This window comes from Pteronotus mesoamericanus, unplaced genomic scaffold, assembly GCF_021234165.1.
Source record: "Pteronotus mesoamericanus isolate MK-2021 breed Mesoamerican mustached bat unplaced genomic scaffold, CSHL_Meso_final scaffold_165, whole genome shotgun sequence".
In the NCBI taxonomy this organism is placed as follows: Eukaryota; Metazoa; Chordata; class Mammalia; order Chiroptera; family Mormoopidae; genus Pteronotus; species Pteronotus mesoamericanus.
Window position 1 is genome coordinate 5,054,816 of NW_026555307.1, and position 14,392 is coordinate 5,069,207.

The window sequence follows — 14,392 nt, forward strand, 5'->3', positions numbered from 1 at the left end:
TATCAGTCCCCTTTTTACATCAAACAGAAGGTTTGGGCTGAGGTTGGGTGGCACTTTATCAGCTGTTTTACCAGGCATTTTTAGCCATAAAACTTGCCATCCTTTTTTCCCTTTTTTCTCTCCCTTTCCCTCCTTCATGAAATGGCCTGACGTCGGAGGTCATCTGAGATCAGATTGGCCTCCTGGCCTCGGGTCGGACTCGGGAGGCCCATGTAGCTGTAGAGCATGTACCAGCCCCATGGCCAGCATGGTCAGGGCTCCGTGGCAGTTCCTTGTAGCTGGGGTCTTGCTGGGGACCATCAGTGGTGCGGGTGTCCAGGTGCTCACCAGTGTGCATGCAGGCATGTGTGTACATCCGTGTTAGTGCATGTGTCCTGTCCCCACTGCATCGGCCTGCGTAACGTCATTCCCCTCTTTCAACTCTGGGAATCCCAAGGGGTTAAGCCAACTCCTGGGGTGGGGGCAGCATGAGGACGGGAGAGAATAGCTCCACCTCCCAGATCAGCGGCTCGCACTTCCCTTGGAACTCGGGGCTGGCCCCGGTGCGCCCTGCGTGCAGTGCCTGGGAGACCGCAAGGCATCGAGCATGCTGTGGGCGGCACTGACCTTGTCCTTCAACACAGCCTGGGGCCTGCACTGGCCCCCAGGAGAGTCCCATCCGGGGCAGCCATGGAGGGGGAGGCCACGGCTCTACATGAAGGGCTTTGGGGTCTGAGCCATTGGGGACAGGGACACGTGGCTGCAAGCCCAGGGCAGGGTGTTCCCGGTGATGGCAGGGAGCAGCGGTGTTTTTCTGAGGTGGGGGCCATGCAGTGAGGTTGGGGCCAGCCTGAAACCCCAGGGCCAGCTACAGAACAAAGCTGAGCCTGGCTCAGCACTGCCTGCCAAACATAAAAGCTGGGAGGTCGTGGGAACCACCTGCTCGGCACAGCCCAGAGCGCCCGCGTTCAGGCGCGCTCCTGGTGCGTAGAGGCCTGGGGCAGGTTAATTAAAGTTAACTGAGTGAAAAAATAATTACAGAGACTGCAGAGGGGAGAAACCCAAACCTGCAATTTACTACTCCTCAGCCCCAGAGCTTTCCTGAGAACAGTCCGGTCCTTGGGATTTTTGGTCTGGGCAGGGGAGGGAGGGCTTCTCAATATCATTTCCTGCCTCATGCCCCACAGGCTGGACTCAGAGGGACAATAGCTGGATTCCTGCCCTAGGGCTTGGGTGCCAGGTCAGGAACTGGTTCCCTGCACTTGAGGAGACCCCAAGCAGAGAAACATCCTTGTGACAAGCAGCACGTCTGGTCCGGGGCCCAGCCACCCACTCTCCTGTGGTCTCAGAGGCTTCTGGGAGCTACCCACCTGGCTCAGCTCCCGTGGGCTCTGTCCTGTTCCAGGATGTGAAAAGCCAGGGCTCCTTGGGTGGAAAGAGGGTGATATGTGCCCTGACTGGTGTGGCTTAATGGGTTGGGTGTCGTCCTACAAACTGAAGGGTCACTGGTTCAATTCCCAGTCGGGGCACGTGCCTAGGGTCCGGGCTGGGTCCCCAGTTGGGGCTGTGCATGAGCAACCGATCGATGTCTCTCACACGTCAATGTGTCTCTCCCTCTCTTTATCCCTACCTTCCCCTCTCTCTAAAAATAAATGAATAAAATCTAAGAAAGAAAGAAAGAGAGAGAGAGAGAAAGAAAGAAAGAGACAGAGATGCCTCTGGGCCTGGGCTGGTGAGAACTGGAGAAAGGGTAACAGAGTGACTCTTTTTCAAAGGGGAGGTCCTGGGACACCTGCCCATCTGGCACGGCCTCCTGGGCAGGTTCATACCCTCCCCTCAGGCAGATGGCCTTCGGTTGTCCCATTTTGACCCTCAGCCTGGCCCAGCTGGAGTCGCAGGTTGATGCTGGGGTATTGGGGATCCTTCCCCTTCAGGAGGAACCAAGGCGAGGGGCCAATTGCCTGCAAGCACTGGGCCTGCAGTGGCCCATCTGTAGGAGCGTGGGGGCTGTTGGCACCAGCCTCTGAGGCTGGCCACAGTCAGACTTGGGTCTGGTTGCCCCACTTCAGCCTCAAACCTGAGGGTCTCAAGACTGGGGACAACCACGACTGGCCAGAGCTTCAGCTCCCACCAGTGTGACCATATCCACAATCCCACCAGTCCATCCATCTGCCTCTCAGGGGGGGACAGCTCTGGCTGGTGTGAGTGAATGGCTGGGTGGGTCAGTCTGTCCCTGACATCCTCTGAGCCTGGGAGGCTCCTTTGCAAAGCTTCCTGCTCTGTGGACACCCTTGTCCTGAGCATCTCACAAAGACGGGCCAGGGCAGAGGAAGATCCGAGCACTTCTCTGTCCACTGGGCCAGTTGCAAGGGAAAAGGACCTGGATTCCTGCCTGCACCTAGAGCCCGCCATGGGGCTCATGCGCACTCATTTAGAGGCTCGGAGCCTGGACAGTGCAGGCGGGAGGCCACTCTCCCTGGCTCTGGGTTTCAGGGCCTTACTCTGGGCTCCCTCAGGCAGAGGCCAGGGTGTGCCTCTCTCCTTGGTTTTCCCGGGGGTCCTGAGAAAGGAGACCTTGAAGAAAAGCTGGCATCCCAGCCACAGGTGGTGAGTGGGCTCCCCTCAGCTTCCTTGGGCTTGAAAAGGTGGAAGGGAGACATCTGAGTAAGCCAAAGGGCTGAGGGCCCTGGGGACTGCACTTGGTCACGGGCAGCGACGGGGCCTCCGCCCGCCCCGGAGGCCCTGTGCCTCGGTGATGGACCATCTTTCTTCCCCTCTGCCCTGTAGACCGTGGCCTGATGGACACCTGGTGTAGACAATGAGGGAAGGACTCGCTTCCCACACCCAAGAGGTGACCCCGGAGCAAGGCTCGGATGACCCCACGTGCCGGAACAATGCAGCTGGCCTGCATGTTTTCATCTATCCTGCTGTTCGGAGCCGCAGGCCTCCTCCTCTTCATCAGCCTGCAGGACTCCACGGAGCTCACCCCCCGGCAGGCGCCAGGTGAGTCCTCGCATTCGGCCCTGCCGCCTGCTTGCCCTCCAAGGCTGCCCTGGTGCCAAATCTGTGCTGAGACCCCCCAGCAGGCAAAGGAGGGGGTCCTGGCCTCCTCCTGGCGGGCACCAGCCTCAGTGTGGGAACACTGTGTCTGATGTCAGACTACTAGCCTTAGGGCTACGGCCTCTGACCTCTGGCCTCTTGGCCTCTAGCCCATGCACTCCTTTTGAGGATGATGGTCAGGCTTCCCATCTCTCAGCTGGTTGTTGCCTTTGGTGAAACTCAGATTTAAAGAGGATTCGGCCACCTCTCAGGGCCTCCTCCACACGATCTGGGGGACATCAGAGGGCGAATGATTTCTCCTTGAACCCACACCCAACTGGGGAGATGACTGAATCTAGCCCCTCTGCCTGGACAGAGGGGTCAGGGGGAGCTCCTGGCTTTTTGAGAACGAGGCTGCTCCTGCTGGCGCCCCACCTGCTGCCTCCTATCCCGCCTGTCCCTGGTGACCTACTGGAGGGGCAAACCCTCCCTGACTGGCAGAAGTCTGCTGGGGATGGGGGATATGGCAGTGAGGGAAGAACAGGACAGATGGTTCTGGAGCCTTTGACAGACAGGATGTGGAGAGGGAGCTTAGGCAAGGGGCCTGCTGGTGGGACATACCTCCTGCCTCAGAAAACACAGCAGGGTGGGAGGGCGGCAGGTGCAGGGCCGGGGCTGGGGGCCGCTGTGCTTTGGAGTGAGAGGAGAGCACCGTTGCCAGGCCCAGAGCACCTGTGTCTCCTGGCAGCAGTCCCTGGGGCCTTGTTAGGGGAAGATCCATGAAGACACCCATGTGCGCTGTGCTCTAGGACGTGGACAATATGAAGGAGGCCTGGAGGCTGGGGCTCAGGCAGGGAGATCCTGCACCCTTTCTGCCAGCTGCACTTAGAACAGGAGGGCAGAACATGGCCTGGGGGCACTTGGCCCTCGGGGGCTGGGGTCACAGGGTCCTCAGGCAGGCGGCCTCCTCCCAGATCCCCTCAGCGCTGGCTGGCGCTCACTCTCAGGGTAGAATGTGGGCCTGCAGTCAATAGGTGGAAAGGCAGAAGGAGCACGAGGAGGCCAGAGTTAGGGCGCCTGGTTTGGCAGCTGCTACTAGAGGCGCTGGCAGGGGAGGCCTATGAGTTGATTCTTTCATCACAGAGAGTCAGTGAGAGGCGGCCAAGGCCGTGTGTCCTAGGAGATGGCAACGAGTCATTGGTGCTGACTCACGCGGGGCTGAACCCTCACAGATGGTGGCTGTCACAAGTGGGTCTGGCTGCTCCCCAGCAAGGACATGTGACCAAGCTGGCTGCTGCGTGGGGACTTTGCAGCTTCCTATGAGGCTAACGACTCTGTGCCAGCAGAACCGGGCCCCGCAGGGCGGCACTGTCAAGACCGAGAGTCGGCCCGCGGCTGTGTGTTACCTGTGAGCAATCGAGCTCCTGGAAAGGGGGCCTCAAGCACAACTTGGGGTAAATGGCGCCTCACACTCCTGGTGCATGCCTTTGTGTGTGTGGCGGGGGTGCACACATGGGCAGAGGGTTCTCATGGCTACTGTCCGTGTCTTGTGGGATGAGCGTGTCTGTGGTGTCCGTGTGGGGCGGCGCCATGCGCCCACCTTGGCACGCACCAGGGGCAGGTGCTATGTTGCTGGGTGGGGTTGATCTCGTGGCTGGGATTTCCAGGGTGAAGCGGTGAGCTGGGTGGATGGGGGAGGATCACAGAGGCTCAGGCTGGCAGAGTGTGACGATGGAAGGAAGCTGAAGCCAGCCTCCCCTGCAGCCTGGCAGATACAGGCGAGAAGCAACCTGGGGTTGGAGCCGCGTTCTTCAGGCTGTAAATGGAGTTCGACCACCCTCGCCACACACCGGGTGATGGGCAACCTTGACACTTCGCGTAAATCACATCAAACACAGTCATAAAACTTTAAATAATGCTTACGTTACTTTCCCTGAGCAAAGTGTTCCTGACACAGGCTGTTTGTGTTGATTTGTTACTATTCATTTATTCTTTCCCTGTACTTCTCACAGCAGCCTAATTGTGATTCGGTACCAAGAAAGCAATATCAAAGTAATTTTCCACAACATTAGTTACAATTTTCTTCTGATCTTTCAAGTGAAACAATCCCATCCTGTTGGCTTCTCTGAGCATATAAACCTTGATTACATTTATCTGTTGGAAACCAGTGCTTACAAAGTGTATGTATCCAGTTGCAGAGGTGGGTGGCCCCAAGGGCCTCTGGGTGGATATCCACCCGTGGGAGATGCAGATGCGGAGGCTGCCCCACGGCGCCATCCGGACCAGGCAAGGTAGGGTGGGGGTGGGGGCAGGGCATCTGCAGAGGAAACTCCACGCAGGCTGCTCTGTCTTTCTCAGGGGCAGAAAGTCCCTGGGAGCGGAGTCGCTGGGACCTGCTGTTGGTGGCACTGACCAAGGTGGGAGGGGAGGGTGGACAGGTGAAGAAACGGAAACAAGCTTGAGGGCTGCTGGGAGCTCTTCGCTCCTGGTGGTCCCTCGGGGTTCGGGTGTCAGCGCTTTCTCCCTGGCAACTACTGGGTGTTAACAGCAGCTGAATTTCTCAGGGGCCAGTCAGCAATCCTCACCTAGCTCGTGCATCAGACGCAGTCTTATGGGGTTGCCAACTCTTGTAAATCAAGCTATATTTTCCAAACGTTTGCCATATTTAAATCAAATCTTTTGAAATGTGAGTCGCTGCCAGTTAACGTACCTTCATTCTAAGATTAGATTTTCTTGCGTATCAGAGAATTCACCTATCCAACTTTTTATTCTTCAATATTGCCAGGCCCTGAGGCTTCAAGAACCTCATTTCTTGACCCAGGAAACTAGACGTGCCCTTTCCCTAAGTGGGAGACTCAGAGAACATGCCAGAACTGGGTATAACACAGCCCAGCATGCGCGCCCTGGGGAGGCAGAAGTCAGGCTCCACGCCCATGGCTAGGCAAGCTGAGATTTCATGAGTTGGCTTTCTTCAGGAATGTTTCATCATGGAGAGTTGGGAACACACACAAAAGTAGGCCAGAACAGTGCGGTGAACCCCATGCACCCGGCGCCCCACCATGTGGTCAGGCGGGCCCCACCCACATCCCTGTCCACTTCCCTCCTTCTGTACGCTTGTAAGGCATATACAGATGGAATATCATTTCAGCTACAAATATTTCAATATATTTCTTAGTTTAAAAGATAAGAGCTCTTTGTTTTTAACATTCAACAATTTCTTAATATTATTAAATGTCTAAGCAGTGTTCAAATAACTTGTTGTATCACCAATATTATAAATACCTTTATTTCCAGTATGTATGTATGTATGTATGTATGTATGCATGTATGTATTCAGTACCCAGATCAGGCCCACACATTGCAGTTGGTGGGTGAGTCTTTAAATTTCTTCCATCTGTAAGATTCCATCTTTATTCCTCCCTTGCTATTTATTGGAGGAAACTAAGTGGGTCACAAGTCCTGTAGAGTTTCCCTCAGCTGGGATTTTTGCTGATTGTGTCTGCTTGGTGTAGTTCAATATTGTCTCCTGTTCTGTGTATTCCCTGTAAGTAAATTAGCATTGTCAGATACAGGCTTAGTTTTTCCTTCTTTCTTTGGCCGGAATTCCCATGCGGTACCGAGGTCTTCCTTCAGGAGGCGCACATCTGCCTGTCTCTCTTTTGCAATGTCAGTTGCCTAGATCTGTCCATTCACTGGGGCTGCACAATGCGCTGTTTAATTTTTATCATGCTTTCTTCATTCTTTTAAGTGGGATGGATTTTGTTTTAATGGGATGAAATGAGTCATTGTTAGTGATCCATGCAGCTCAAGTGACTGGTGGATTGATTGGTTTATTCATTGATACATTTTTAAAAATTGACTTTATGATACCAATTTTGTTGCTAGCACACTATAAATAGTTTGTTTCAATGTTTGGTTTTGGCGGAGTGAGTTTTCTGAGAGGGAGGCCACCCCATGCTTCAGTGACGGAACTCTGCCGGCCCGAAGTCGTGTGTAGCGGTGCAGGGGACTGGGGCTGGCGCTGGGGTGCCGAGGGGGGAAGGCAGCCATGGCGATGGCAGAGACCCCACTCAGGGGTCCCAAGTGCAGACCAGGGGGCTGGAAAGCTCAGACAATGTCTCCGTGCGCTGCCTGCGCCAGGGCATAAGGGCACCCCAGGATAATAATAATAACAACCACCAGGCATTTACTGCATGCCAGGTCTTGTGCTAAGCACTCTACATGTTTTAATGCATATAATTCTTATGAGCAATGATTATTCCTACTTGCAGATAAGGCACTAAACACTCCCTAGGGTAGACACACCAACAGCAACACGACTGACATCTGCGCATACTCCCAGGGATTCACCTCGTGACAGGTATTGTCACAAGTACACATATTTGGCATTCACGTAATGCTTTCAAAACCCCACGAGTTAAGTACTGTTACACCATTTGAAAGATGAGGCTTCTGGGGTGAAAGAGGTTAAGAGCTGCCCCCAGAACCACATGTTTTGGGCCTCGGGGCCACCTTCTGAGCTGGCTGCTGCCCACGGCACCTGCTGCCTTCCCAGCACCTGTGATGCTCCTATGGCCTGGTGTGGGGCTGTGCAGAGCCTGGGCGGAGAGAAGAGCATGGATCAAGGCTTGGAGGCCTGAGAGAAGGCGGTATGGCAAGAACTCCCAGTGGGTTCGGGGCTTGGTGTGCGACCTGTGGGTCTAGACTCATGGCTCAAGGCACAGCCAGGCTGAGGCCCAGGGAGCCCTTGGAGCGTTTGGGGAAAGCAAGCCTTGGCCGCGGGCCATAGGGAACTCAAGGGACTGGGATGGGGGCAGGGAGGGGTTGGCTTTAAGAAGCCCACTCTAGCAGTCACACGTGGTGGTGCCACAGGCAGGAGCAGGGAAGAGGACAGCCACCACAAGGAGTCCAGCCAGGAGGCGCTGAGTGAGGTCCGAAGAGACAGCAAGGCCTGGGGTGGGAGGGGACGGCGTGGGGTGGAGTCAGGGGTCAGGTTCAGAGTTGGACCGTGTGGGTGGGAGGATGAAGAAGGTGAGGAGGGCAGCCGTCTCGGTTCAGGGAGACTTCCGCGTGGGGTTTCTGGCTCTGGAAGATGGGGGTTGGGGTCCCTCACTGAGGCGGACACTGGACGGGATGTGGTCTGGGGGAGGGGGCTGGAGACCACGCGTCTGTTTTAAGCAGATGGCATCTGACATGCTTGGCATGGTGCATGGAGCTGCCATGTAACCTCTCACCCAGGGCTCCAGCCCCACAGACCTCAGCGCCAGGCGAGAGAAGCGGGAAGCCCGCCTTGCCTCCACCCGCATCTTCATTCTCAGGCCGTACACCCAGTCCTTCCCTCTCACACATCGAAGGGCAGAGTCCTGGCGGGAGGAGTCAGGAGGGCTCCCTGGAAGAGGGGACTTGTGAGTTTCTTATTTGCCTTCTCTACCTCACAAGAGGTGACCAGGCACTGACCTCCAGCAGAAGCAGCGCAGTGGGCTTGGATGAGACTCTGGAGTCTGGGGTTTCTCCCCAGAGCACACTCTGCTCAGGGTCTTGCCCAGCAGCTCATAGCTAGAAATCTACAGAGCCAGCATTCCAATGCCCACAGGCCTGGCCAGCTCCGGGGGCCTGCTCTGGTCCCCTAGAGGAGGAAGGCCCTGCCTCTTGGTGCCACAGTGACCAGAGACACACAGCCCTGCCTGAGCCCGTGATGAGGGCTACACTGCAATGTCAGAGGGTTTGTCTTGTTCCTACAACAACCAGTTTTGTCCAGGTGTATCCCGTTGGAGCTCTGAGAGCAGACCTCTAGGCCAAAAGCCCTGGGCGGGCCAGGCCACAGGTGGAACTGCTCTGAGACTCTCGTGGCTCTAACATTGCCCGTGTGAGACTGATGGAGAAAATGAAAGTGTGGTGGCCGTCCCTCCTTGGCCCTGTCCAGGGAGGGGCGGCCTGCTGGGCCAGGGTGTCCTACTGCTCCGGGCCAGGCGAGCCAGCCCCTCCAGTTTCCGTGCAGCCATCTGCTTTCCCTGGACGAGAAGATTTTATTGGAATCCTCTCGAGTCTGTTTCCTGAAACCATTCTCTAACGGCATTGCAGAACATCATATATATTTCCTACAAACCTTGCGAGGCTGACACATCCTTGTTGTGACTGTTAATATCAGAAGTGACATGTAATTGCAGTGATCCATCCTGTTAAGTAGCTGGCAATCTATCATTGCAAAATCAGCAGGGCTGGGACTCTCGGAATCCGGTGTTTCTAAACAATGCACCTGCAGCCTGTCCCAGCTCTTACCTCACCCAGAGTGCCGCTGGGCTCACGAGGGCCTCCCCGCCCTTCCCCGCTCGCCTGTTTGCGACCACAGCAAAGAAAAGTGTACTTTGGGAAAAGCCACCCACTGACTTTCATTCTCTGGAGGGCCTTCTTCTCATCACAGCATGCGCCAGGCTCTCAAAATCGGGGCTGTGGGTTGGGGTGCTTGTACCAGTGGCCCTTTGGCTTCCTGCCCCCCTCTTCCTTGTAAACTCCACAATAGCTTCATAGGGGTTCATCCTGGTGCCAGGGAGTGGTCAGTGAGCTGGAGCCCTGGTGGGCTCCGTGTGGACAACGTGAGGGCTGGCGATGGAGAGAGGACCGGGGCTGGCCAGAGCCCAGGCGCGTGGACGGCCAAGCCCACCTCGATGGGTGTGGGTGCCTTGGGGCAGGACCGGCACGTCTGGGGCACCACTCACACTGTGTTCTGTGCTGATTGCAGGGTGGTGTTGACTTAAACTGCACTGTGAATGCTGTTCCCCAGAACTGCGCAGAGGGCAGCACTGATGCAGGGGCAGAAATGGGCCCCCCATGTGGCAACTGGCCAGCGAGGGCCAAAAAGGGGGGTGGCGTCAGGTAGGCAGCCCTCAGCTGTGGGCACCCGGAGCTCAGTGGGTTTGGGGGGTCCCTGGGGATGCTGGCTTTGGGGCCTTCTCTGCTTATATTTTTGGGGACAGGGCTTCATGAAGGATCTTCACCACTGCCTTCCCTGGGAGGCCCTGACCTGAGGACGCCCAGCGTGGGCCCCGCCTCTGCAGTGGGAGTTGGTCTGCCTCAACCGTCCCCCACCTGAGGCTGGGCCCTTCCGAGTGGCTTGCCTGCCCTAGCTCCCGGCATCTGCTCCACTGATGTGGCCTCAGTTTCCTGGGTTCCTCCCCCCTGCAGGTGGGGGGAACACTTCCCTCCTCCCTGCAAGACACCCTGGGGTCTCCAGCCAGAGCCTCTCTTTCCTTTGGTACATTAAAATATGCTAAATGAAAAATAATGAGCATGTAGGAACTAATAACAGGAATCACCTAATTAAATTAGGAAACAGACATCATATTGCTGTAATCTGAAAATTCATATTAATAGAAAATGGTCCCAGAATTGTTATGCTAAAGGTTCCTAGGGGTGGGGAAATTAAAAAGGAGAGCAGAACGGAATATTGGGACAATCGTATCCAATAAGAGCAAGACTCATGTTTTAAAGGAATTAAAGTAAAATGCTAAAAATAGAAGGCAGGATCATTGTGTAGTTCTAATGAAGTCATGGACAAAAATGGCTTTGAAAGCCACAGAGCTCCCCACTCATGCATGATGATAATTTTGAAAACAAGACAATGTAATTAGCTTCAGTGTGCCTGAAACATAGTGCCAGTTACAGTTTCTCGGCGCCTGGCACTGTCCCGGTGCCTGCACTTCCTCTTCCTTCCCTTTGTGAGGGCGGCGTGTTGCTCTCAACTTAGACTCTGAGAGGTAAGTCAGACGCCCCACGTCCTGCCGTGAGAGTGGCCCAAGGCAGGATTTGGACCCAGATTTGCCTGATAGCAAAGCCTTTGCTTGGTCCGCTCTGCCCTCACCTGTTGCTACTAGTTAATGTCACAGTCTGCATTTCTTGTGTATTCTGTGTTTCTGCCATTTCTTCAAAGGGCACTTCTTGCCGACACTCAGCAGATTTTGGCAGCAGCCTGTCTCCCTGACCCCAGCCCCAAGGCTCCTCTGGTGTCTTGGTTAACAAAGGGCACACCGAGACACCTTCTGAAATTACAGTCCAACTGGAAAACTGGGTCTCCCATTGTGCCCGGGCCTGAGTGGGGGCCAAGGAGGGCTGGCGGTTCCGACACTTGCTCCAGCTCCCGGAAGACCCAGTTTCAGGTGGTGTCTCCACAGCAGTTAATTATTCCCCCAGGCCCTCTATTCAAGGGGTGAATTGGGCTCTGTTCACCTGCGACATGAGTCATGACTCAGAGAGCCCAGAGCGGAGCTCAGGTGTGGGCTGACCCCTTTCCCACTCACTGGGCCCAGGGTAAATTGGAGGGACCCAGGGAAGAGAAGGAGGGGGCCAAGATCTGTGTGTGAGATGCCCCAGAATTACATCTGGTCCGGGACGCAGTGACTGCAGCTGGGCAGGCGCTGAGCCCAGTGTTGGGGTGGTGCTGGGGAGGCGTTCCAGACGGGGCTGAACTTTCTCTCCCTCCACCTGCGCCCCACACCTTCCCCACCTTTCTCCCCATTCACCGCAGAGGCATCTTCAGTGGGAGTCGCCTGCCACCACAGCCGAGTCCCCTCTCAGCCCAGGAGATCTGCCAGGAAGAGCAGAAGGGCAGGACAAGACTGCAGCGCAGGGGGGCACAGGGTTTGGAGGGCTGGCCCCTTCTCCCTGGCTTGCCTCCCTTCTCAGCCCTCCTCGGCCTGTGGTCTCAAGGCTGTGAGAGGGGTGAGCTCAGGACACACAGTGAATCAGAGGACCCCGCTCAATGCCAGCATGGGGAGGGACTGCTGGAGCCCTAACACACGCTTCTAGGCCCCACCAACCTTCCCGACATGGCTAACATTAGCCGTGGAGAAAGGGTTCTGTGCCAGAACAGGGTCCAAGGGCAGGGCCGTTGCTATGGTTGCTGTCCTTCTCCATGGCCACTGGTTTTTTAAACCCTGACAAGGTCATGGTGGGAGTTATGACAATGGAGGCACTGAAGGGCTACTCTGGAGGCTGGTGCGCAACCACGGGGCAGTGGGCCCTTCAGCGCGCCCTGGGTGTGGGCGGCAGCCCTCACGCCTCAACTGCCAGCCTCTCCTGTTTATGGTGACACCTTTCATGTGGCTTTAGGGTCAGTGTGGGCATTCTCCTTCCCAAAATACTTGCAGGAAGTTGGAAGCTCAGGCAGAGCCTACCTAAGCCAGAAGTGCATAATTATGTATCTGCAGACATTTTCATTATAAATCTTCTTTCCCCAGATTTGTGGCTCTGCAGAATTAATTTGAATCATAGTGGAACTCAATGGACAATTCTTCCATTCAAAATTTTTACTTAGGTGGAAAAAACAACTGAACTTACATGGGTCCCATTGCCCCCAACAGCCTCTGCCTGGGGGACCCAGCACAGCTCGCTGGCTCCTGACAGGGCAGGGAGCACCTGGGGCCCTTCCCGTTCTCACAGTCTGGGCCCAGGCAGGGAGCTGGGGGCTGCCTCTCACTGAGCCTTAAGGCCTGGCCATGCCATTTTCTAGCCCCCAGAAGTCCCGAAGAGCACCCATAGCGTAGACTGGTCCCCATCCAAGCTCTGCCTTCTCTCCAGTTTGGTTTGTCCCCAAAGCAAGTCAACGGTCTGTCTAGTCCCTGGCCAGTAGTTCTCAGCCCAGGTGGTTCCCAGCCTGGACTGGACTAAACGCCTTGCCACATTTTGGTTGTGTGTTCAAATGTGCTTTGTTCTGTGAAAGGCAGCCGGAAAGGAGCCTGGGACTCCCCTCCCCCTCCCCCCAAAACTACCATTTGTGAATACATTCAGCCTTTGCCCTCCGAGTCTGGACCAGCTCTGGAGGGAGGGTGATAGGGAAAAGGAAGGGATGATGAGGGGGATATCAGTGAAAACAGTGTGGGGTCTTTAGTCCATCAGAAAATGTACGCTAAGCAGGATGGGGGAGGGGAAATGGACAGACAGCTCCCTCCAAGAGTTCTGAGTGGGTTGCAGGCCCAAGGTGGCCAGACCCTCCTTTTTATTTTTTTTCAAAGAAACTAGGAATCTATAACACATATTTCTGTGAATTCTTCTGATTTTTAAGTGACAGTTCTAATTTTAGAAGGTGTTTTCAAAGTCCAACAATAAGCCATCTTGGCACCTGCTGTTGGTCGGCTGGAAGGAGAGGGTCTGTCCAATATCCCAACCTCCCTCAGGCTGAGGCCTGCCCCCTCCTCCTCTCCCTGTGCATCTCTCCCCTCCCCCCAGAGAGGGTGGGGCCCCCTGGCAGGTACTCAGATCAAGCCAGACCCCAAGGGATCATGGGCAGAGCTTCTCCAGAAGCCTGCTGACCATCATTGTTTCCTGGGACCCCGAGGGGCCTCTGTGTGGCTCAGAGGTTCAAGAGCCCTGCCAGACACCTGCTCACCAATCAGGCGTGAGACCTGGGGGCCTAGAAAGTGACTGGTCAGGAGAGGTGTGGGGGAGGGACGAGGGCCAGGTGGGGGCCTGGGTAGGGCACACAGTGAAAACTTCCCTTCGTTTACGCACAGTTAATCATATGTAAATATTTGCACCGGAGAGCAAGCTATTGTTTCTGTGAAAAAAAGGACAATCATTTCTGGTTCTGGACAAACCCCCCTACAAAGCTGGGCCCTTCACCAAGGAGCCGGGGGTAGGCTGTGGAGTGTGCTTGGGTTTCTCTGGAAATCCTGTTTTCCACAGTGATGGGATATGCTACACTGGCCTTCTTCCTTCCCCAGCTAGGACACTGTCTGTGGCAGTCAGACCTGTCAAGGGTCTCCTGGGAGAGGGGCCAGGCCCGGCCTGGCAAGGGACACTTTTCAGACAATCCCTTCCCTGTTGCCTCTACTTCAGCAGGGGCCAGGCCACCCGGGAGGTGAGCGAAACCGGGGCTCCTGACAGCAGCTGGGAGGCGGCCCCTGGGGGCGTGGTCTGACTGTGGTGATGCAATGAGTGCTGAGTGCCTACTGTGCGCCCGGCGTTGCACTTTCTGTGCCTTACACATGTTCTCCCACTGAAGCCTCACAGCGCCCTGTCTCCATTTTACAGATAGGAAAACTGAGGCACAAAGAGACAAGTCACTTGCCAAAGATCACACAGCCAGGAAGTGTCAGTGCCTAAACTAGAACCCTCTGTGTGTCTTCAGATCCCAGACACACAGCGACTTACTGGTGACTCTGACAGTCGCTCAGAGCTGTAAAAACACCCACTGTGAGAGACACATGGTGTGGGAGGGCCAGCCTGGCGCCTGCACGGCTGGCCACGCGGGTGTCTGGGGTGTGCTTCATTCCCGTGCATTGCAGACATGTTCTTATCTGTGCACACATGTGTGCTGGTGAAGGGATGGGGACCTCTGGGAATGTGCATGCTTATCTGGCTCTCATTCACAATCGTGTGT

General features: G+C 55.6%; 1 protein-coding gene across 1 annotated transcript in view; it reads left to right on the forward strand.

Annotated features, from left to right (window-relative positions):
• Positions 1 to 2,836: 2,836 nt before the first annotated feature.
• The window catches only part of CHST8 (carbohydrate sulfotransferase 8), a 58,035-nt gene continuing 46,479 nt past the window's right edge, over positions 2,837 to 14,392 (forward strand). Inside the window, exon 1 of the mRNA XM_054588843.1 lies at positions 2,837 to 2,982. Coding sequence (XP_054444818.1) covers positions 2,853 to 2,982 — 130 coding nt within the window. The 5' untranslated portion in view covers positions 2,837 to 2,852. The remainder of the gene's footprint in view (positions 2,983 to 14,392) is intronic.